Below are 23,955 nucleotides of genomic sequence, written 5' to 3' on the forward strand. Positions count from 1 at the left end.
CTATGGAAATGTTAATGAAAGGAGGAACTCATAACTCATTTCCCATTCATTCAAATATGATATCTTTTTGGGTAGAATTAATCTTGCACTCAATTAGAAATATGTATGAATATGAAGAGATTACAAGATTAAATTTTAATCTATACTTGGATTATGATATTTAAACTAATGCATACGGTGGATTCATATGTTCCAATAAGTTGATTCACAATTAAATTAAAAGCATTCCTAATGGCAAGCAGTAAAATGAGGGAAAACCTGTCAGTTCAGTGTGTTAAGATCAGTAACCTGAGTAGTGTTTCAATAAGTTCTTTGCAATGGCAAAAAACTTTTCGCAAGCAGCATGACCCTTTCTTAAATCAGACTCAATCATTTCGATTTTCATATGTTTAAATATATTTTTTTAGATTTAAATTCATAGCATCTGATGCATAGTTAAAAGTATTCAAAATTTGATTGGGTTGTAGGAAGTTCACTCACTCACTGTTAGATCTTTTTGTTATCTTATTCAGTGCAAGAACAGATCATCAGTTGTGCAAAAAGCCATGTACACTGGTTTCCAAAAGAAACTTATCAAACTCCACAAGCACACTTCACAAATTTCACTCAGTCAAAATTAACAAAATTTTGAGAGTCTAGCTTCAATATTCCTTACTGAGCAAATGTCAATAATTCAGAGATTCGTTTAATTAAAAAAAAAGGCTGTAGCCCCTCAAATAAAATGATTTCAGAGTCCAAAGTCACAAAAATGGCAAAAGATCAAGGAAACTGAGATGGGATTAAACCATCTTACCAGTTAATTAAAGTTCACAGTATGACCATCAGCATGTTTAATTGATCACCTCAATAACTAAGTTAGAGGAAGTTAAAATTAACATTTTAAACACACCTTTAGAGGTCAAAAAAGCATAATGCATGAATGGACTCGAATAGCAGTCAAGCAAAGAATGACCATTTGGTTTAATTCCATCTCATTTTCATTGGTCTTTCTTTTGTCACTTTGTGACTTTGGGTTCCAGAGCCAATTGATTTGAGGGGCTACAGCCTCTTTGTTATTAAACCAAGATCTTAATTTTTGACACATGCTTAGTAGAGCTAGCCTATGTCAAAATTTTGTTCATTTTGACTGAGTGGAATTTGTGTAGTGCACTTGTGAAGTTTAACAAGTTTCTTTTGGAACCCAGTTTAGATTGCACACAGCTCTATGAATCTGTATACAGTATTTTGGAGATGCTGTACATGTAAGTCCAACAATAAAAGGGTTTGCTACTCCAAATATTTGTGGCATTATTCCAGAAGTTTGTAGACCTGACAATGGAATCAGGTTTGTAACTAAAAAAAAAAAAAAAAGTTCTTATTCTAAAGGTTGAGTAAGTCCTAAAATGAATTAAGGTTTTGTTGGTACAAAAAGAATTAATAAACTATTAGAAGTCTTACTTCATTTTCTGCCTATCAACCAGTGGAATGGCATATCATATTTCACTTTGGAATAACAAACATTTTGGATGATGGACCTTTGGACTAATGGAATTTCAGAATAAAAAACTTTCGGAGAACTTTTGGAATAGCAAACTTTCTGAATAATTAGCTGCAACATAAAACACCACCAAGTGCAGAAAGGTAAAACTGCTATAAAAAGAATGGTATAATTGATTCTTGATTTAGCTAGCAATATATTTTCACACTGGAAAGGATGCAGGTGCATACATATCCCAAGAAACATACATTCACATCCTTCTGTACAACTATTCAAAACAAGCTAAACCATATATATCTGTTTTCTCTGTAACACCCACTTCATATATCGCAAGAACTTGAGGAGTAGCATTATTCACTGAATTATGTTATATTATAAAGAGCTTTAAGCATGTTTATACATGAAGAAGTGCTACATAATGTTCAGATCACATGTATTCACATACAGACAAAAATATTCTGAATGAACCAACTTGTCTCTTACTTTCAAGATTTAACTGATGCAGTCTTGCATAAAATTACGAATTGCAACTATATCATAATGGTAAAAACATGGCGTCTTGCCATTCTCTATTCATGTAATTACAAGGATGAATAATATTGTACATTACTACATGTATATATAATAATCAAAACACAGCTATAAACTTATTACTATTCGATTATAAACTATAAAATTCTTTGTTTGGCTTGATCTGACCTACATGTATACATGATATATTTTCTAGTAGGAAACACACCTAATGATAGTACAAAATGACAAAATGGATGTACATGTAACACAGGAGTTCATTATTATACATGTACACAGAAGAATCCAGGCTGTATATATGTACAGTATATGCACTAGAACATAATCGTGGAGATATTATATGCAGTGGGATCAAGGCACCTTCCTTATTCTGATGAAGATTTCTGTGTCATATTTTTGTTAATCTTATCTTTTTATTCAAATACACTTGGTACTGGGATAAAACTTTTTTTTTAAACATGTGACATAGAAGTATCCAGAAAAGGCCCCACATGACTCTGTGGTTACCAAAAACTCCCCCTTGAAGGCGTAAGTGTTGGCATGTTGCACTCACCGCCCCCTCCAAACTTAAATCCTGGCTACCAGTTGATCATTGCAACTCCATGCCTACAGGAAGTCATCAACCTCTATGTGTATTTTTGTACATGTACATGATAAATACATGGACTATTAAAATTGCATATCTTCATGTGGGACACACATGAGCTGATTTAGCTAAATACATGTACATTTTAGTTAAATATACAATATATACATAATAACCATGATCCATCACCTTAATAATTACAATGTAAGTATACATAATTTTGAAGAAAAATAGCCAACACTGTAAAATCAGACTCTTCAGAAGGGAACAATGAAATATGAAATATATCATTAGTTACCCCCCCCTTGTCCCCAACCCTTCACCTACGGACTGTTTCACAGAGTGTAGTATAAATCAACAATGCGCATAAGGGTAATTTCATCATCCATGGGCATCTCTTTAACACACATCTTGGATTTAAGAGCAATTTTAGCTCTTTGTGAAACACACCCCAGATTCCATGACATCTTTCCAAGTGAAAACTACCCTGCTGGAAAGTTCATACATTAATGATTAAACCAAAATAAACTTTAACCTTTAATCTAAAACTCCTCAGTATTCTGGAAAAACACTATTACAACCCTGGCCGTACATCATCAGAAAAATAAAGTATGAGCAAATCGAACAGGAGCCACTGTGAGTTTGCCCTACATGATACATCCATCTCTGTAATGGTGTTGAGAATCTCTGTTGGGGCAGAGTGTGTCTGTCTATGGACAAAGTTCAACATAGTTACCCGGGAAGAGACCAGTTAAACCCTGACAGATCCCTTCATACCAGCCATCTTCATTCTTCTTCAAGACATAGATGATTGCTCCTTCTTCAAATGAAAGCTCATCCTCCCTGTCTGCAACGTAGTCAAACACTGCAACAACTGCAAGGCAATGACAATTAAAATTACAAGATGGTTACAGAGATTAAAAATGTAAAATTTAAGTTTAAGGGAATATTTCCCTTTGATGTATTTTAAATCAAACAGGCAAAACACACAAAATAATCATCAAAATAACAATTACACAAAGTTATGGAATTGTCAAATTGATTATTTTTTTGTCAAATAATTGTAAGCATGTCATAAGTTACAATTAATGGTCTTTATGATGTTACATTGCCAATATCTTTTTTTTATTCCATTATATGAAATCTAACACAATTTGTGAAAATATCTCCAATGTAAAACAAAATAAAGTTACAACAATGATCTCATACACTAAATGAGTCTATTTATACATGTGTACCCTGTTTAATATTCTAGGAGCAGAAAATGAGATTCCTGTAATTGTAATTTCAATGTAAAAAGAACAAGTGGGGGAAAATGATGAAAAAAAATAATACAGCACATGAAAGATGTATCTTTTACATGTATGTATAAAAGTGATGACATTTTAGAGTTTGGCTTGATTTACACAGAACAATTGCAGACAAGCCTGCATGATTTGACCTTCTCTTAGTCAATACACAAGCAAAGGCATTTTTTTAGAGCAGATTGTGCAAAACATATATATGTTGATCGCATTTCTACAATGTCAAAGAGAATAATTCTATAGACCTACATGTACATGTAAGAGATTTGACTCTGGCAGACTCATTTGTATACTTGTATACATGCACAGCACACACATAACTTTTTGTTATCACATGAAATATAATATAAAATATTTCAATTTTTGTAGATTGAATACAGAAGTTTGTTTATCTAACTGTATTAAGTTACAATGGTAATTTCATCTATTCAGGCAACAGTCAAACCAACCTTTCCATATCAGGAGGAAAATATTCAAACGGTTCATACATTATCATATGATAAAATTAAATTTCATTAATTTTTAAAGCAAATGTTCTTTTTAATAATAATTGCCTACTTCCTTATATGTGCGATTTATTGTAAATTGTCAAAGGAAATAAAAAAAGAAAAGAAAAAAATATTATATCAAATCAAAATCAAAGGCTATCCAGACAGAAAGAATCTTACACAACAGCTTTAGAAATTACACGATGAAACTGATTTAGGAGAATAAGAGAATATTGCAGATGAAAATGAATGATTCATAAAGTACAATGCACTTAAAACATTCTCTCCAAGTCGGGTGCATACTGCTTTAGTCCAATTTCAAAAGCATATTTTATTTCATAAGCCCTATGGCACAGAAGGGAATAACACTTTACATAAGGAGCAGAAGAGAGAGCCCCCCCCCCCCCCTAAATAAAAAAGAGTCCCAGTATCATTCATGACTACAAACTTGCATTTACAAACCATTTGCTAATCTGATTGCAAAATTCAGAACAAATATATAGTACACGTCAGGGAAAAAAATTACATGAGGGCAGGGGGCCATTAAGCCCCCAAAATGCTCAAAAAGAGCCTGGAAACTAAAAAAAAAGGATCACTGGAAATCTCCATTGATCACAATGTTAAAGCTTATCCCATGTTGCAGATTTAGGCAGCAAGTTGCCAAAGTAGCCAACGGGAAAAAAAGTTGCTTGGTAATGTCTTTGTAAGCCTTTGGACCAGTAATAAGGGGATTCACTAAAATGAGGATAAGAAGGGGCAAAGATATTCAATCATTTTTAAACGAAAATTTATTCTCCTCACAAGGAGCAAGGCTGGGCATATGGAATATACTATACATGTATTCAATTAAAAGAGCGTGAGCTACATGTATGTACATTGTATAAAGAGAGAGAGAGAGAGCAAGAGAAGGAAAAAAAAAGATGATTTACATTTCGACATGGAGACTTAATGGAAATATCAGATAATGATTCCAAATGAACACAAATCTACCATAAAGGGAGTTATTTAAAAACAATGAGAAAATAAGCTGCTACATGTAAATGCATCAATTTTCAATCTTTCTTCTAAAAATTTGAAGTTTTCTTTGATTTTTTTTTATAGCAAAACGAGAAAGGGGACAGTGACAACAATTTCTCATTCTCTCTCTCTTTCACTTCTTCATCCTCCAATCTTCTCTTCAATTATCCCTTCGACCTGTTTTTTTAAACATAATTTCAGCTCTATTTGAAAGCTTAAAGGGTTTTTAAAAGGCACTTGCTCTTATAGTTTAATATTTGATCTTTTCCCTCTCAAATCTGTCTTTGTAACAGCAATGCACTCCAATGAACTCTGAATAAAGCTGTATTTGATGAAAGATTTAAGCACATGGAGTTGAGCTACATGTACATGATTAATTATGGAGAGTTTTTGGTGCACAATGATTTGGAGCATAAAATACAGCATTTACATGGTGAAAATATGTAACATGGTCCTCAGATCTAAATATAATAAATGCATACTGGAAGACATATATATCTTTGTACATGTTTGTACTTACAAACTAAAAGTTATAAGTTGTACCTGGGTGGATATTGTAATAAAATTCATGAAAAAACGTTGAAATACATGAGAATGTTTGGTCTATTCAGATGAAAAATTTACTTGATACAGACATTTTTGGTAGATGTAGGAAAACAGTTATAAAAATGAAACAGTTGACAGATATTTCAAATGGGGTCTAGACTTTACCTTTCTCAATAAATGAAACTGGATCTCCTTGTTCATCTAAACATGTCAAGAATACATACAGTTATAAATTACTCTGACCCAAATCTACATATAGCATTACATTTACTTTACTTGCATTTCTGATGGCAAAATAATCCAACAAGAATGCATATCTCAGCTCCCACAAATTCAGTTAGATTCATTTCAAAAATCTAATATTTTTCATCATCAAAATTCAGTCTCGTATCTTTACATTGGATTTGGGTGCTATCTCGATCTCATTTTGTAGGACAAGTCCACCCCCAACGAAATGAATAAAGGGAGAAAAATCCGACAAGCATAACACTAAAATTTTCATCAAAATTGGATGTAAAATAAGAAAGTTATGACATTTTAAAGTTTCGCTTAAGTGCACAAAACAGTTATATGCACATCCTGCTCGGTATGCAAATGAGGGTACTGATGACGTCCCCCACTCACTATTTCTTTTGTATTTTATTATATAAAATATGAAATATTCAAATTTTTCTCATTGCCAAGTGAAATAATGATTAATTCCTCCCTGAACATGTGTAATTATGATTGTTTAATACTATATGGTTCAGTGGTTCAGTCAAGTTGGTCCTTATTGTCAAATCTGTAAAAAATGAAATATTGTAAATTCAAACAATAGAAAACAAAAGAAAAAGTGAGTGAGGGACATCATCGACCGTTCCATTTGCATGTCTCTGAGTTGTGCATATCACTGTTTTGTGAAAATTAAGGGAAACTTTAAAATGTCGTAAAGTTCTTTCTTATTCTACATCACATTTTGATGAAATTTATGCTTCCATGATTTTTCTTTATCGATTCAAATCAACATTTTCTGGGATAGACTTGACCTTTATCTACAATCCCTATAAACTGACCAACCAAAGTATAGGTTGCCAAGTTGGTAGTTTTATAGGGTGATCATGTGCTGTAGAGAATGCTACATAGTGCTTGTTATTGTGTTAAATTGGTAACAAATCAAGTGTTAATTATTACTTTCTTATATTGTTTTGTTCATAGGGTATACATAGGGTATACCGGTACATGCAGATGGCCTCCTCTGTTGACCAGTTCAAGGAATCCATTGTAACCCATCTGTTTTGCTAAGATGACAACAGATTGCATGGACTGTCTAAGGTGATCATTCTGACATGTTGAAGTATAGGTTTAATGGCCCAAACATCAAGTACTGTGTATGCAAGCACTTTGTAACCGAAAGGAAAAGGCGCTATATCAACTTCCATTGGATTGGATTGGGTAGAAGAATAGATCAGCGAATGGCAGGATTTTGACTATCAAAAGAAGATGCATGGGTTTTTTTCCAGCTGGGATACAGTCACAGTGCATAGATTTGGGAGCTTACCCAGAACCATCTCAGGGCCTGAAACTCCTGGGATTTCATCCCAATCTCCTATCAGCTAAGTTTTTCAAAACCAATGAGTGGGTCCAAAATATGAAGTTGATTTAAGATTACAAAATGCACTCCACACGTGTCCTAGATTGGATATAGGATACTCTCTATAATCCAACCAATGTTGGATTATCGAAAGCATGCATTTGAAATTTATGCCTCTGTCATTGCAAGCTCAAGAATGTACACCTTACTTCTAAAATTTTCATGTGATAAAACTTTGAAATTGTGACCTCCAAAACCATTCAGATTATCCTTACTTATACCCTTTTCATAAACCTATCCTCCAATTAGCCGCCTAAGAGTAATGCGGATAATTCAATAAAAATTGCATTCATAAATTCCGAAAATAAGCCGCATTATTTTTACGAGCACCCGTCCTGAAAAAGGCGGATAATCGCCATGACAACTGGACACGCCCCCTCTGATGCGGTTGTGTTGGAAAAGGGTGACCTTGTGACCGCACCATGGCAATTATCCGCATTATTTGGAAATGTGTTCATAAAATCAAAATCTTATCCCGATGCTGCTATAATGCGGAAAATAGCAGCATCAGAGTAATGCGGATAACTCTTGTCCTCCTCCAATTTTACGACCAAATTATAATGCTGTTAGCCGCCTAATTCATAGTAATTGGGTTTATGAAAGGGGTATTACATGAACACATTGACCCGAATTCGCAAAGGTGGTTTTTCCAAATCATCGTTTGAACCCATGGTTTATGCAGATTTCCTTTCTAAATTATGCTTATTTACCACATATATTAAAAAATGTTCAATGCTGATGCACACTGTTGTCATAGTGCGCATAATTGATGCCAATTGCCATGGTTTGAGTACATGTATGCTATTTTATTCATGAGTCAACTGTTTTTAAGAGTGGACTCATTAATTCAAAACAGTGGATTCATAAATAAAATAGCATGGATAACCACGGCAACTGGCATCAATTTGGCGCACCGTCAGAAAAGCGCTCCTCAGCATTGGGCATTTTCAATACCTGCATAATTCATGGATTCAACTGATGGTCTTAAAAACCGCCTGTGATTTCAAGCCACACTGTTGATCCAAATCTGACAATGATCCATCTAGTCAAGTAGAACCCCAAGATAACCGTCAAGTTGGGTATGACTGCAATTTTTTGACTGGAAGTTGTAGTATAGGGTGTCTACTCCAAGAATCCGACAGGTGCCACTTGGGCACCCTTGGGCATTTTTTTTAAATTGACGTTATAAGCCACGCCCATTTTTTCACATACCTCTTAAATATGATTTTCATATTTTACGGAATTAACATGTCATGTTTGGTATCAAATTCAAGCCAATGAAAAATCAAATGCAAATATTTGGATTACGGGGGATTCAAATCAAGCATAGGTATGTGAGTAAGACATATGATGCGGAACATACCATGCTTTAAATACAAATAAGTTAGGTGTTAATGTATTTTTGCAAAGGTTAAAGGAGAATGAAACCACTGGAACACGATAGCTTGTGTGAAAACAGACAAATCAAAGAAACAGATCAACGAAAGTTTGAGAAAAATCGGACAAATAATAAGAAAGTTATGAGCATTTGAATATTGCGATCACTAATGCTATGGAGATAGCAAATTGGCAATGCGACAAAGATGTGTGATGTCACTTGTGAACAACTCTCCCCATTACTTTATTATATATTTCACTTGAATTGCCTCTTTTATCACATCTATCCATAAATTATGTGTGCTGTCTACATGAGGGCATGTAATACATATTTTTTAAGAATACATCATGGATAAAGAGTTTGTATCATCACAAGAAAAAGCAAAAAGAGACATTTTGAGGGTATTTTTTAATCCACCAAAGGGAAAGTTGTTCATCAGTGACATCACACATCCTTGTCGCATTGCCAATGTGAGGATCTCCATAGCATTAGTGATTGCAATATTCAAATGCTCATAACTTTCTCACTATTTTTCCGATTTTTCTCAAACTTTCTTTATTCTTATTCTTTGATTTTTCTGTTTCTACACAAGCCTCTTTGTTCCAAAAGTTTCATTCCCCTTTAAGTTTGAGAGTGTGCATATTAAGAATCGGATGGATGCTACCTTGGCATCTTAAAGAATTTTATTTTCTGACGTTATAAACCACACCAACTTTCAGTTACATTCTTCTTAAGTGACTTTTCTATTTAGCGGAATAAACATAATTGTTTGAAATCACATCAAGTAAAATGCAAAATCAATTCCACATACATGTAGGATCCTAATATGAATCGCTACGCATTTAAAACTTGTCCAGGGTTATTATTAAAGGTCATCTAAGGTCATAAAAGGTCAAATTGGGTCACAAATGTAAGTAATGCGACAATGTGGAATATAAATGTTTGGAATACAAAAAAGTTGGGCATTATTTATGTAGGTCTATTTTGGTCTGAAAGTTATGTTGAGGATGTGCAGATTACGAATCTGACGAAGGCTTCTTTGGCAACCTTGGGCAACATCATTTTCTGACATTATAAACCACACCATCCTTTTCACATTGGTCAACCTCTTAATTATTATTATCTAGTGTACAAAATAATGTTTGGTATCAAATTAAAGCTTATGGAAAATGGAATGTACATTTCAAGGTTAGAAAAAAATGAAGAACTTGTAAAGGTGACCTTTGCGTCATTTACACGCACGAAAGGTTGATGATCGCACAAGTTAAACAGGACTTTAAACCAAACGTATCATTTTATATCAAATCATTTCATGTGAATTCAAATAATCTAAAATAATCTACACCAATTTAACATTTTACACCATGTCCTGTTATATTGCTCTCACAACTACCCTCTGTACCATTCATCTTCAATCAGATGCACATAGGATTTCCCTTTACCAACTATCTCAACTACATGCCTCTGCCAGAGCTGTGTTACTTCGATTCACACTTGCAGTATGAACTGTGAAGTGTGAAATACATGATTCGACTGCCGACCAGCAACTGCATTAATTAATCCTTAAAAGCTATAGAACAGAATGACACTGACTTGTATTGACAAGGAAGTTCTTTTAATTCCATGGGAACAACCGCTGTGTCATGAACAAGTACGGGAAGGCCCAATGACCTGTTCCATGTACTACATGTATCAGCTATCTTCTGAATATGTAATGGCAGTAGAAGCTTATATAAATTTTCTCTGACGACACTGACATTTCTGTCAGTGTTCTCATTTTGGGTTTACAAATCTTTTGCATACTGATGGGAAAGTAATTGACATTAAAGGTATGGCATTGGAGTTTGTAGAAAAAAGCTAGCTTTACATAGATAATTCTGTGATACCAAACTGTCAATTTTGCAAGGGAAAGTTTCCCACTCTAAACCTGCTGCTCGAATAAGATCTTAATCTATAGAGTCCGATGCAGAAGAAGTGGACTGGATCAACTAAAGGTGTAATATTTATACTTTTAATCTTAACTTATATAGCAAAATACGGTCTTTCTAAAATTACTTAGCACTACTTCACATCATTTAGCAAGAAGACAGATCATGAGCCTACCCCCAACTGACAAGTCAGCAAAAGAGCATGATTACCAAAGGTGCTCTTCCTTAAGGGCTATATCTGGAGAGCAACTGATCAAAATGACTCCCCTGCAACTTGCCTCCCATGTATGGATGGGAAGTATAAGTTAGGAGGTCTCTCCTGTACTCCCAAGGAATTATCAGAACTTGATCCATGTGGATTTAAATCAGGGCTGCGTACCATGCTCTAGATTAAGCATTTGCCACTTATCGTGTATCATATGTAAACTGAACATGCAGTTGAGACTAAAGAGGGGGGAATCAGTCTGGAAGATGTATTATAAAAATATAAAATGTAGTAAAGTTAGGATGATGTAAAATGTCAAATATGTCTAATTGGATACTTGTCTAAAAATGTGAATTTGTGTTGTAGAAGTCATTTTGTTAGGTGTCACATTCTGTCATAATTACTTACAGGCTTATGTGAAAGGTGAGCGTGGTTCGTGACATCAAAAAATGAAAATTGCAAGCGGAGAGGAGGTAGAATCCATCACATCCTTAATATACACACGCTCAATCTAACATGAGCTATTCCACATTATATAATGCATTAATTACATTTGTGACCCTGTTTGACCTTTTATAACCTTAAAACTACCTTTAATTGCCATGGAAAAATGTTTTATATGCCTATAGTGATTCATTATGTGGATTTCATTTTGAATTTGATTTAATATGATATTAAACATGATATGTTTATTCCGCTGTATATCTAAAATGAATGTAAAAAAGCTGGTGTGGTTTATGACGTCACTAAGATAAAATTCCTCGAGATGCCAAAGTAGCACCGGTCGGATTCTTAATATGCACACCCTCAGCTTAACTTTTGCCAATAAATTCACATAATATCCAACTTGTGTTTAAAACATGATACGTTCCACATATGTATTACTTATATTTGTCAGGCAATTTGAACCCTAATGACCTTAAATGAACTTTAACTGACCTATGTGTGATTTAAATGTACATTGATCGATAAATTTAGATTTGATTTATCATTGGCTTTAATTTGATATCAAACATTACATGTTTATTCCTTAAATATTGAAAAGGTAGATGAAAAAGTGGGCATGGCCTATGGCATCAATTAAAAAAAATGCCCAATGGGTGCCAATGTGGCACCCATTGGATTCTTGAAGTAGACACCCATACTACAACTTCCAGCAAAAAAATTGCAGTCATACCAAACTTGACGGTCATGCAATAATTTTGATATCTACCCGACTAATCAAATGATTATCAGTTATCACAACAAAGAAATATTTTCAGTAATTTCATGTAAAATTACCCTAGTGACCTCTGACGTCATACATGTAACCCCAAAGTTTAATAACAATGTCCATCCAATATGTGATACAAACCAGGTTTGAATTTAATCCCTTAAATAGTTATCACAAGAACAAGACATTTCAATGTAACATCCTCTGAGCAATTCTATTAAATGATCAACCTTTTGTAAGTCTGACCCCCATTTTCTCAAGTCTTACTTCACTTCATAAACTGACCAAATCATGGTCCTTTGAATACATTACAGACTGTCAGAAAACAATAAATCAGATATGGAAAATTTCATGAAGGTCCCACACATAGAGGTCGAAAAAACACATTTTATGGAACTGCCCCTCTGCAAACTTTATCTTTATCCCATTATCTCAAAGAATAATCAGATCCTCATCACTCCCATGAATGCAAAAGCCAAATTTGCAGCTGACCCCTCATAAGTTTCTTCAGTTATAATGAGAATGAGACATTTCAATGCACATGACCTCAATTATTGTCATTGCCGTTATGCTGAATGCAAGCGATACGTCTGATGTGGCAAAGACTACGAATTGTGGAAGCGAAGCATCCACTGCCTATAGACTCCTATCTGCCTAATCAATATTCATGTTTATTCAACAACTTGAGACATTTCCATCTTAATAGCCATGATCGCTAAAATAATTGTAGATATGCCTTACCTTCTAATTCCTAACATATTTCTGATTGGTCCGTTTTATTTCTTCTTCATACATATGCATAAGAATTTTTCATATGAAAAACAGGCTTCATTTCATTGTCGATAATAAAACAACATCCAAAGAAAGACAGGAGTCTATAGGTGGTGGATGCTTTTGCATACACAATTTGTAGTCTTTGCCACATCAGACGTATTGCTTGCATTCAGGATAACAGCACAGACAATATAACTGCAGCCTCCGCTTGGATTAGAGGTGAATCTCATAATAAACTGCCCATTTCCTTGACGATTAGTTAACCCATTGGCTACTTCCAGTATGCAATGGGTTAACAACACGCACAATTTGCACTAGAAAGATTGCACAACATCTACAAAAAAGCATATACAATCAGTATCTGAACCTGGCAAAGGACCTAACAGTTCCTGAGTGACACTTACCTTTCTCAATGTACTGCGTGGGAACAAACTGGTCATCATCCACCTGTTCAAACTCTGGAGGTGGAGGCATCGCCACACTGTCTTGGCCATATACCATAGAATCCATAGGGGGAGGTGGCAGATCTGAGGCTGTGGTTAAAATGGGTGGGTGAAAATGGTGCCAAAAAACCACATTAACAGAGTTATTCCATTCTGTTTCTTCATCATCCAGGGCTCTGTTGCACAAACTGATCATCGATGGCAACAGTACTTTGTAATTAATGATAAGTTCCATGGAAACCTTGATTGTGATTGGAAGTGTAGTAGTATTACCATGATAGTAACTATTAATGAAAAGTAACCAAAGCACTGATGATACATATTTTAAAGCAGAGCCATAGTACTGAATGTTGTCATGTGCAGGAAATCATCATAAACAAGGTGATGAAATACATCTGGAAAAGATACAGAATGGTGATTCTAGATATTATTAGTGTTCCTCATTTTATATCTGAGGGTGCCTGGTTTAACATGATCTTCATGCAGCCCGATTCTCACCAAGTGATTGTAATATGACTTGATACATGAGCATTAAATAAATCATGCAAATATTTATGCAGCCATATATCATGATTAAAGTGAAAAAGGAATTGAAATGACTGAATTTCTTGGCCTTTACTTCCAAAAGCACTTGAGATGTCCGGAACCTACCTCCCATATCAGGTGGTGGAGGCATACCAATATCCCCATACGGGTTAATCGAGTTACGTTGCGCTTCTCCTGCACCTGGCCTCATTCCAATAGCTTGGTTCAGCTGGGCAGCAAAATTTGGCTGTTGCTGCGGGGGTGGTTGTTGGGCTGCTGGGGGCGGTTGGTGTGTTGCTGGAGGTGGTTGGTGTGAGGCTGGAGGTAGCTGATGTACAGCTGGTGCAGGTGATGGTGCTGGGGGCATCATACCTCCTATTGGGGGTGCAGGAGGGGCAGGAGGTCCCATATTAGGTGGTGGTGGTTGGCCCATGTTAGTATGTGGAGGCCCACTCATGACAGGTGGTGGAGGTGGCACTTGGCCGACTGGTGCCATACCAGGGTGTGTACCTGGCATGTTTGGTGGAGGGGGTGGGGCTGCGGGTACATTTGGGTCTGGTTGTCCCTGCATGTATCCTGGAATCGATGGCCTTTCCTTTGGTGGCGCCCCGTGGTGAGAATCCCGCATGCCCACTTTACCAATAGACATATACTGTGGTGGTACAGTCGGTGCAACTGGTGGGTGATTGGGCATTCGTCTACGCATGGAGTTGTACGGGTCATCCAGTCGTGGCTGGTAAACTGGCAATGCTTCATATGCTCCACCACCACCACTGTTAGATGTAGAAGTGCTTGCTTGTGAATCTGTTCGTGGTCTACCTGATGTTGTCGAAGGAGAACTAAGTTTGAGACCATGACCTACGTCATCCAGAGCTGAAAAATCAATGGGAGTGGATTTATACTTCAGCTGCTTCTCAGGATTGGGTGGTGTGACAACCTTATGAGTGCGAGGGCAATTCTTATTGGTGGTTAACACACCAATCTCTCGACGTGCTACTTTCTCCTTGTGGATGGCAACATTCTGAAAGAAAAAAAAGAGAGATTTGTTTACAAAATTGTACTTTGGCAATTCCACAGATTAGTCGAATAACCACCAGGCTCAGCTAAATGAATTTGCTGTACCTTCAATCACACATTTTATCATTCCAATACTAACTACTATGGTGTATAAAGAAACAATAACAATTTAATGGAATAAGTTGGGGGTAGGGCCTGAAACATATCAGACAGTGTGAATTCTCAATGAATCAAAATCAACATGTACAGTAGTTTACCCAGAAGAAATTAAATTGCTTCCACACTGTCTTTACCAAGTTGAAACTGAGGAGAAAGATTGAGCTTACCTGTGCTATGTGATTGATACTAGACTCCATGTTGGCCAGCTGTGTAGCTTGAAGATCTAGCATTTGCAACATACTGGTAGCAAGTGTGTTGATCTGATATGCAACACTGGCAAGAGATTGAGTGGTGAAGTTCTTTGTTTCTTCAAGTGCTCTCCTCTTATCAGAGGCCTTTATCAAAAAGAAAGAAAAGGAAATATATGATGAGATTGATTTGTGTGGTAATGTATGGTAGGATGGGATGGGATGGGATGGGATAATCTTATGATTTGTTGATGCCTTATTCAGAATTAAAGCAACAAAGCTCAGTAATGTTTTTCATAGAAATAGTGAGACTAATCGCCTCACCTATGTTTCACCTACGTGAAAAGGGCTGAGCTACTGTACATTTGAAGTCCACATTAGATTGGGGACATCATTACCACTTTGAGGGAAGATGACAGTCAGAGACAAAATATGTCTTTTTCAATGTGATAATATTCTATAGACAGGGAAAATACCATTTCATTAAAATCACTTGGTCTTGGGTGGTTTATCACTTCACAGGCATTATCTTAATATCCTGTTTCAATTTTTATGTGACTGGTTCATTCGTTTAGACTTAGTTTTAACCTTACATTTTCAGTTTGAGTTTCATTTTTTCATTGAACATTGTGGAGTCTGTTTGTCAAACCTATACATGAAGTCATTCTCACATAAACTTTATCCAACCCTAAAACTCCTTTCCTGTACAGGAGATGGTCTGACGTTACAACTGTGCCTGCCTGCTTTGATCATGTTTGGTTTATCTGTATTGCATCAATGAAAACTCCATTTTTAGCATTATTAGTATCCATCGAACTATATTCCATAAAACGAAACATGCCTCAATAATAGACAATAATCCAGCCACGCACCACAAATTATACTGCAGTCCAATTACCAGTCAAATTGACAATCCCATGTCATGGTACCCCATGTCTCTGCAGTGCCCCTGCCCTTATCTGCACATACAGGTATAGTGAGTTCACCACATATCAATTACATCTTTGGAAACCAACAAACGTTATGCGCGAGAAAGTAAGCACAGTCAATGTCATATGAATGCCAAGATAGACTTGAACTGAATTTTGCCGGGGAATGGCAGATACAATACACTGGGTGAACACCCTACTCTTTGACGAATAGTTTTAACATGCATAGTTTGTGACTCTCCTATACACGGGACCAACATTTGGGTCCTTTCCTATGGACAGAGTGTTTTCCAACTGCATTCACACCTGTACTGAATACAGTGGTGAGGCATGCTTAAACACAATGCTATAGCATCAGATTTTTTGTTAGATGCATTTCAGCATGAGCAGGACCCAAATCCCTCACATTGAGATGAGATCTATGATCTTATCCGAAACATGCGCTCTGGTTGACTGAGCTACGCTGCCTCCATCATTCCTCCTCTGTCGGGTTGGGTTGCTCGTTGATTATGCGCAAGCGACAAACGTTCAACTCAAGGAAACATCCGGGCACTGTAAATGACAGAAGGGTCAAGGGGTGGAGTTTGTCGTCGAATATTCAGAACCAAGATGGCAGTTTCCAGATTCCAACGAACAGTAATAATTTCATTAAGAAATTGATGTTAACCAGTTTCCTGGTGGGAATATAGGGGAAGAAATTAGTCCAAGTGTACGATATACATGTAAATATGGCCGTCGTAATAGATGCTGTAATTTGGAAATAATAATGTTATACTTGTTTGTGGGGGTTCGTTTTAACTTGGCTTATTTCTGCCATTGAGTTACTGTACAGATCAAGTTACCGGTAGACCTTTGGTCTCTGTAACTGGTGAATGGAGCCAAGCAGTTCAGCAGAGCAACCAATATAACACCCATGGGTGCATTATATGCCCCCATGCACAGGAAAATTGAAGGCATGGCGCATGCAACACTTGCACTAATTTAAGAATAGCTTTAATAAAATCAAGTCCTTCTACGAAACTTACTGAACGATGTGAAGTCACTTTCCCCTCATATCATGAACATCCCTCAAATATATTTATTTAACTGCTCATTTTTCTTCTTCTTGACGAAATATGGTCTGGACAATTGTGAAGACTCGCTGTTTCTGAATTTTTAATCTAAAGAGGGCACATGGTTTACATGTATATCCATATCAAAGAAAATACAAAGGAAAGACTAGGCACTAAAATCATTTTTCATACTGTACACATAAATCGATGCAAAGCATTGCACAAAGTCGGCAAAGTGTCCAATCTTTTTATTGTATAGACTTTGTTGGAATGTTTATTGACACACGAATATAGGCTAACACCGCTTTGTTCAAGGCACGTAGAATTTTCTATTTTTTGTTTCATCGCTTGGAATGTTTTAAAAAAAGTGTTATCGTCAGCAATAATCATAGAAAAGTATGTTTTTTAAGTTATTGCATTTATTGGTGTCTAGATTTTATCAAACAATTAGAGGGATTGCGCATTTAATGAATTCAGACATAATCATAAAATACCTAAGAGCTAAATTACATGTAAGGTTGTGAATTGTATTAGCGCCACCATCGAGCTTTCTTTTATTTCCGTGGAAGAGACATGCGAAGCACCTTTTCAGGCTGAGGTACGTGTAGACCTAAGAAATTTTGCCCTTTTTTAATGTGCTTTTTATATAAAAAATAATCAAAAAATTAAAAATGGATAGATACTCAACGGAAAGAGCCCCAGTGAGTAATGGAACAAGGTTCGGCAAACATTATTCCTGTAGTGTTATGAAGCGATGTTAACCGACAACTCAAAAATCCATTGGCATTGTGTAATACGTGTGAGTGCAATATATGACAGAGACTGAAGCTTTTTTGGGTCTAAGACCTGTGCCCTAAGCCAATTTAGTGCAGTGCCCTTGCATTAAGTTTGCAGTCAACATTAGATCTATGAATGATAGAATCTATGAAATATTTGCGGCTCATTTAATCATTTACGATCAGATGATGACCGCTTTATAATTTTTTATTAACAGACATTCAATAAAAAACGGAATCAAAATGGTGAAAGCAAAGACTATAAGGCATTTCATGTAATGCAGCCATTTCTATTAGAATCTCAGTATTGTGTGTAAAGTGAATGGGTACGCAGACACGACAGGGGCACCAGTTTTTTGTTCATAATTTGAACTGGTGCGGGCACTGCCAGTGCCACTTGTACTGGTAGACAGAGATTTTCCAAGAAAATAATATATTTTTCTCACTTTATGATGAGATTTTGCCTTTCGGCACTCTTACTCTTAAACCTAAATAGACTGGACTATTTCGATGCCTAAGAAGAATGGGGGTGGGGGGCTGATTCAGCCCCCCCTTATGATCTCAGCCGTCGATCACGACGAAACTTGGCACGCGCGTTACCCATGGCCTAATCTACAATACTACAATATCAAATTCTGCGAAAAATCTCATTGCTAATTAATTATGTTGATTTATTCATAAAATCAAAATTTTGCTTTAATTAACTAAATAATGCCCCTAAAATGCTAATTTTTGGTACACAGACACTTTATATGAATCTGATCAAATGTACTAAAAAAAAATTCAAAATCACATTTATTTTCTTATGTATTTTATAGTTTTCTAAATTTCTTGTGTATTTCTTTGTTTTTGACTTTCTGTTTTTTTTTCAATGGAAATTGTCAGGGACTTTATTTGGACCATAAATAAGATGGAATTAATTGATTTCAAACAGTAAAGGAAAAATAATGATACTCTATTTCCATTGGATTTGTACACAAATTCATGTTTTTGTGCAATTTTGGGTCTGCATGCACTTACAAAATGTTGCGTAATTTCGGAACCGCGTACCCGGGGGTCACAAATTTGGCCTCAAAAGTTGCGTGAGACTTGAATGTAAAAAGTCAGTGAGCGACGCAGTAAAAAAATCTTGTGCGGCGGATTTATCACGAAAAATGTCGAAGGACAAGTACATCACAACAAAACATTGATTTGAATCAAAAGAGAAAGATCCAACAAGCATAACACTGAAAACTTCATCAAAACCAGAAGTAAAATAAGAAAGTTATGACATTTTAAAGTTTCGCTTATTTTTCACAAAACAGTAATATACATCACTCAGTAACATGCAAATGAGACAGTCGATGATGTCCCTCACTCACTATTTCTTTTGTTTTTTATTGTTTGAATTATATAAAATTTCATTTTTTACAGATTTGACAATAAGGACCAACTTGACTGAACCATATAGTATTAGAAATGCTAATTCCACATGTTCAGGGAGGAAATAATTTTTTGTTTCCCCTGACAATGAGGAGAAAATTAGAACATTCCATATTTCGTATATTAAAATACAAAAGAAATAGTGAGTTGATGACATCATCAGTCTCCTCATTTGCATATTGAACAGGATGTGCATAAAACTGTTTTGTGAAATTAAGCAAAACTTTAAAATTTCATAACTTTCTTGTTTTACATCCGATTTTAATGAAATTTTCAGTGTTATACTTGTTATAATTTTCTCTTTTTATTCAAATCAACTTTTTGTTGTGGTGGACTTGTCCTTTAGAAATATGTCTACACACACGCGTATCTGCGTAATTTTAGTATTTATGGTAAAAGAACACAAACTTTACTCATGTCCATGCAATACATAGACAGATATTCATAAAAAAATCTGATTCAAAATGGTGGAAAAATAATTATTTCTGGCATTATCGTTGGGGACTCGGATCCACAGACAATTTTTCACAACGTAAAACATGTCTTACCCGTTTCTACCAACCTACCTCGTAGTTGTGTGTGACTTGTCTCTTTTCAGTCTCCACCAAAGATTGTAAAGTGCAGCGTATGCGGCGCTCTTTGGTCTAGCTCCACTTTATTGGCGTAATAAATCAGAATTGCATCTACTTCTTTTCAATCTCTATTGCTTTATTTCGTAAACTAGCACTTTTCATATAAATTAATCAGGATTATATTCATCTTTTTTATGTTTCTCAAAAGAAAATTTGCTTTATTTCGTCTGCGTTTTTACTAAATAAATCAATAGGCCCTATCCCTCCTCAGTCTCCATCGCTTTATTTCATTGATTCATAATTCCTAAATAAATCAGAATTGTGTCTACTTCTTTTCAGTATATGCTATAAATAAATCTCATTATATATGTTTGTCATGATTATGCTTTATTTCGTCTATCATGTTTTTACTAAATAAATCAAATTGCATATCTCCCTCTTATCCGTCTCCATATCTTTATTTCGTCAGGTAAAACAAATGTCTGTATAATTACTCCTCGTGATTCAAGTCCCCCTTCATCAGAATTAAACCACTGTGTCACTTGTTTCCTATTTTTGATGATGAATTATCAATAGAATTGACTTAAAACAGTAGGCCTATATACTACTCCTCGTGATCCAAGTCCCCCTCTGAAATAAAATGGCAATTAACCCGTTGATATTCATCTACCCCTCATTTCCCTCCTCTTCAAAACCACTCTGCCACTTTTAGACAGTTTCCTAGAGATGAAATGAATATTTTCGATAAGAATCATTAATATTAATGAAAATCATATTTATTTAAAAACACTATTTAACTGTCTAAATACTCCTCATGATCTGAGTCCCCTCCCCGTGTTAAAATGTCGAATTTTCCATAGGAGACTTGGATAACTAGGAAATTCTATTACTCGTGATCCAAGTCCCCTCTCCTAAAAAATACAAAACGGCAATTAACCCGTTGATATTCATCTACCCCTCATTTCCCTCCTCTTCAAAACCACTCTGCCACTTTTAGACAGTTTCCCAGATATGGTTTATGAATACTTTCGATAATAAAAATCAATAAAATCAATGAAAATCACATTAAAACACTATTCAAGTGTCTAATTACTCCTTGTGATCTGAGTCCCCTTGCCGTGTTGAGTTCATCCAATTTCCCATAGGAGGGGACTTGGATAACGACTAATAGTACTCCTCGTTATCCAAGTCCCCTCGTAGTCCTATGGGAAATTGGACAAACTCAACACGGGAAGGGGACTCGGATCACAGGGAGTATTCAGACAGTTAAATAGTGTTTTTAGTGTGATTTATTTTGTCTTATTTAGTGTTTTTCATCATTGTTTCATCAACTTGAAATATACCGCCACAGGAGAGAAAAGAAAAAGACTATTTTTGTCGTTTGAAAAAGTGTCTGAGTCAGTAGTTATTGTGTCAATGGGAAAATGTGTGGTGGTAAAAATCTTATTTAACAAATATTAAAATTTATTTTGTGATCATAAATAATTTATATGATATAAATTATTTATGATCACAAAATAAATTTTAATATTTGTTAAATAAGATTTGTTATCTCTAAATTGTTCGTTAAGACGGCATTGCTTTCCGGAAGTACGTCATACATAAGCGGTTCAAGGGTCGACGCTATTGTATTTCCGTTGTTTACATGTGGAACGAGGGGTCTACGCGGCATCAGTTAGGTAAGAAATCTTCATTTTTTTACATTTTTAAATAGTAATATTTAAAACCTTCCTACGCATTAGGCGTAGGAAGGTGTAAGAATTAATAAATTAAATGAATGCTCTTTAATTCGTTTAAAAGATGGATTTTTTGGGAATCCATCTTTGTTTTGGTCGTTCGCTGAAGGCACTATGGAGAGTGTCAAGACGTCAATGATGAAGAAATATATGACATATTTAAAAAAATCATCATCATTGCGTCCTCAAGACTAGGTAGGAAGTCCACGCTCAGTGAGTAGCTTTGCACCGTTTTGCATCGCGAACAATAGATTTCTTTTGAAAATCTTCCAACCGTGGATTCTATTGAATGAAAGATTGCTGATTTTGAGTTTGAGTTGTGTCTCAAGTTTGTCCCCAGTGACTTGGATGACGATAAGGTCTTATTTCTTGTGACAGCTTCAAAATGCAGCCTTTCTCATCAAAATCCATGAATCGTGTGCAAAGTGAATGGGTGCGCAGACATGGCCATGGCCTGGGGCACAATTTTTTTGTTCAATCTGAAATTAAAACTACCCAAGCCAAGCCAAGGCAGTTTTTCCCGAGAAAAACTCAAAAAGGATATAGGCCTATTTCCATTCAAATTTTCATGAGATATTTGGCACACTAACTCATAATGATGTAATGAAAATTATCAACTGAAAAATGTTGTGAAATAAAAAGAAATACATGTTAAATCTTAACTCAAATTGTTAGATGGGGACCACTATCATTCATTCAATTTCGACCAACAATAACATGACCAACTTAAAATTCATCGAGTGGGACCGAGGTAATATAAAATTGACTAAATCTACCTTCCGGTAATTATCTTCGCAATAATTAGCCACATCTTGCAAGTTGTGATGACTGTCTTGTAAAGCCTGTCTTCCAGCAGGTATTTCATTTTCGAAAAGAAGTTCCAACGTTGACATTTTGTACAATTTTGTCCAACTCCAAGTTCGCTGAAGCTTCCGTGTTCATAAATGGAATTATGGGTAATCTAGGAGTGTCACTCTCACTTCCGGTATTTGGGGAGCGGAGCGAAAGGACTTGTCGGACGTTTTTTCCGACAGGTCCTGTTTTATGGTTTTTATCCGACAGTACCAAAGTGACATTGCTTTGCACCCAATCAAAATCAAAGAAAGATGTTAGATCTGAAAATATGTCGGACGAAAACGTTGATGAATTAACACTCAGGGCCAGTGGCGTACCCGGGATTTTTCAAAGGGCCCGGGGGGGGGGGAGGGCAAATTCGTCCGCCAAAAACTTGACAAGCATAAAAAAAGGCTTTAACCGCAAATTAAGGACATTTCGCACCAGGAAAAAAAAACTGACAAGCAAAAAAAATAATAATGAAAAGGTCATCAAGTTCAAAAGAGGGGGCCAATTTTGGCTCGTCAGGGGTGGGGGGGGGCAGACTGCCCCCCTAAGGTACGCTAGTGCTCAGGGCCCCGACTTGCAACGATTGATCCGGATCCGATCACCCCTCCCCCCCCCGGGATCAACCTCAATATGGAAATTTTTTTCTTTAGGAAATTTGCACACTGTGCTTTGAAAACAAACTTGGAGAAGAACACTGAATTTTCAAGAAAACAGTAAATGTATATACATATCTTGGAAATATTTTGAACAAACATTTATTTTAAATATTGACGTTGGCGGCCCCACAAAATAGAGTGAAAACTTCAGTTTTACAGGATTAGTATTAATTGCTTTAATGGGGTGGAACTAATAAGGTTAATTTGAAAGAAAGAGCTGCAAGGCAGTTTGCTGTATTGAAGTGGATTATGATTCTCATTTTAAGAGGTTTTGTCATTGTTATTTTTCGGCGCGCTTCATCTGTTCATGCACAAAATTTTTTGTTATAATTTGGCGCCCAGAACGCGTCAATTTATTTTTACATTGTTTTCAGATTACCCCCTTCCCCATTTTTTTAGGGGGGGGGGGGCTTGAACCATGCACAAAGCTCCCCCTAACCATGCGTGCCCTCAATGTGTATAACATATTAGAAGAATTATCCAAAGTTTCGGCTCTTATCAAATTCACCAAGGAATTAAAATATTGCATCGCTATATGAAAACTTCTAATCAGGCAGGGG

General features: G+C 35.8%; 1 protein-coding gene across 2 annotated transcripts; it reads right to left on the reverse strand.

Moving 5' to 3' along the window:
* Positions 1 to 504: 504 nt before the first annotated feature.
* On the reverse strand, positions 505 to 22,877 carry LOC121410941 (abl interactor 2-like). Of its 2 annotated transcripts, XM_041603343.1 has the most exons (6): positions 22,673 to 22,877; positions 15,389 to 15,556; positions 14,172 to 15,066; positions 13,482 to 13,610; positions 6,115 to 6,150; positions 505 to 3,468 (listed from the first exon to the last, which is right to left on the reverse strand). In XM_041603343.1, exons 1-6 carry the CDS (start codon positions 22,787 to 22,789, stop codon positions 3,305 to 3,307), a joined length of 1,509 nt encoding a protein of 502 aa, XP_041459277.1. In that variant the 5' UTR covers positions 22,790 to 22,877; the 3' UTR covers positions 505 to 3,304. The 2 variants fall into 2 exon arrangements, with proteins under 2 accessions (XP_041459277.1, XP_041459278.1); XM_041603344.1 differs by lacking the exon at positions 6,115 to 6,150 and having other exon boundaries at positions 22,673 to 22,876.
* Between the last annotated feature and the right edge of the window lie 1,078 nt (positions 22,878 to 23,955).

The sequence above is a fragment of the Lytechinus variegatus genome, chromosome 3 (genome assembly GCF_018143015.1).
Source record: "Lytechinus variegatus isolate NC3 chromosome 3, Lvar_3.0, whole genome shotgun sequence".
Lineage (NCBI taxonomy): Eukaryota > Metazoa > Echinodermata > Echinoidea > Temnopleuroida > Toxopneustidae > Lytechinus > Lytechinus variegatus.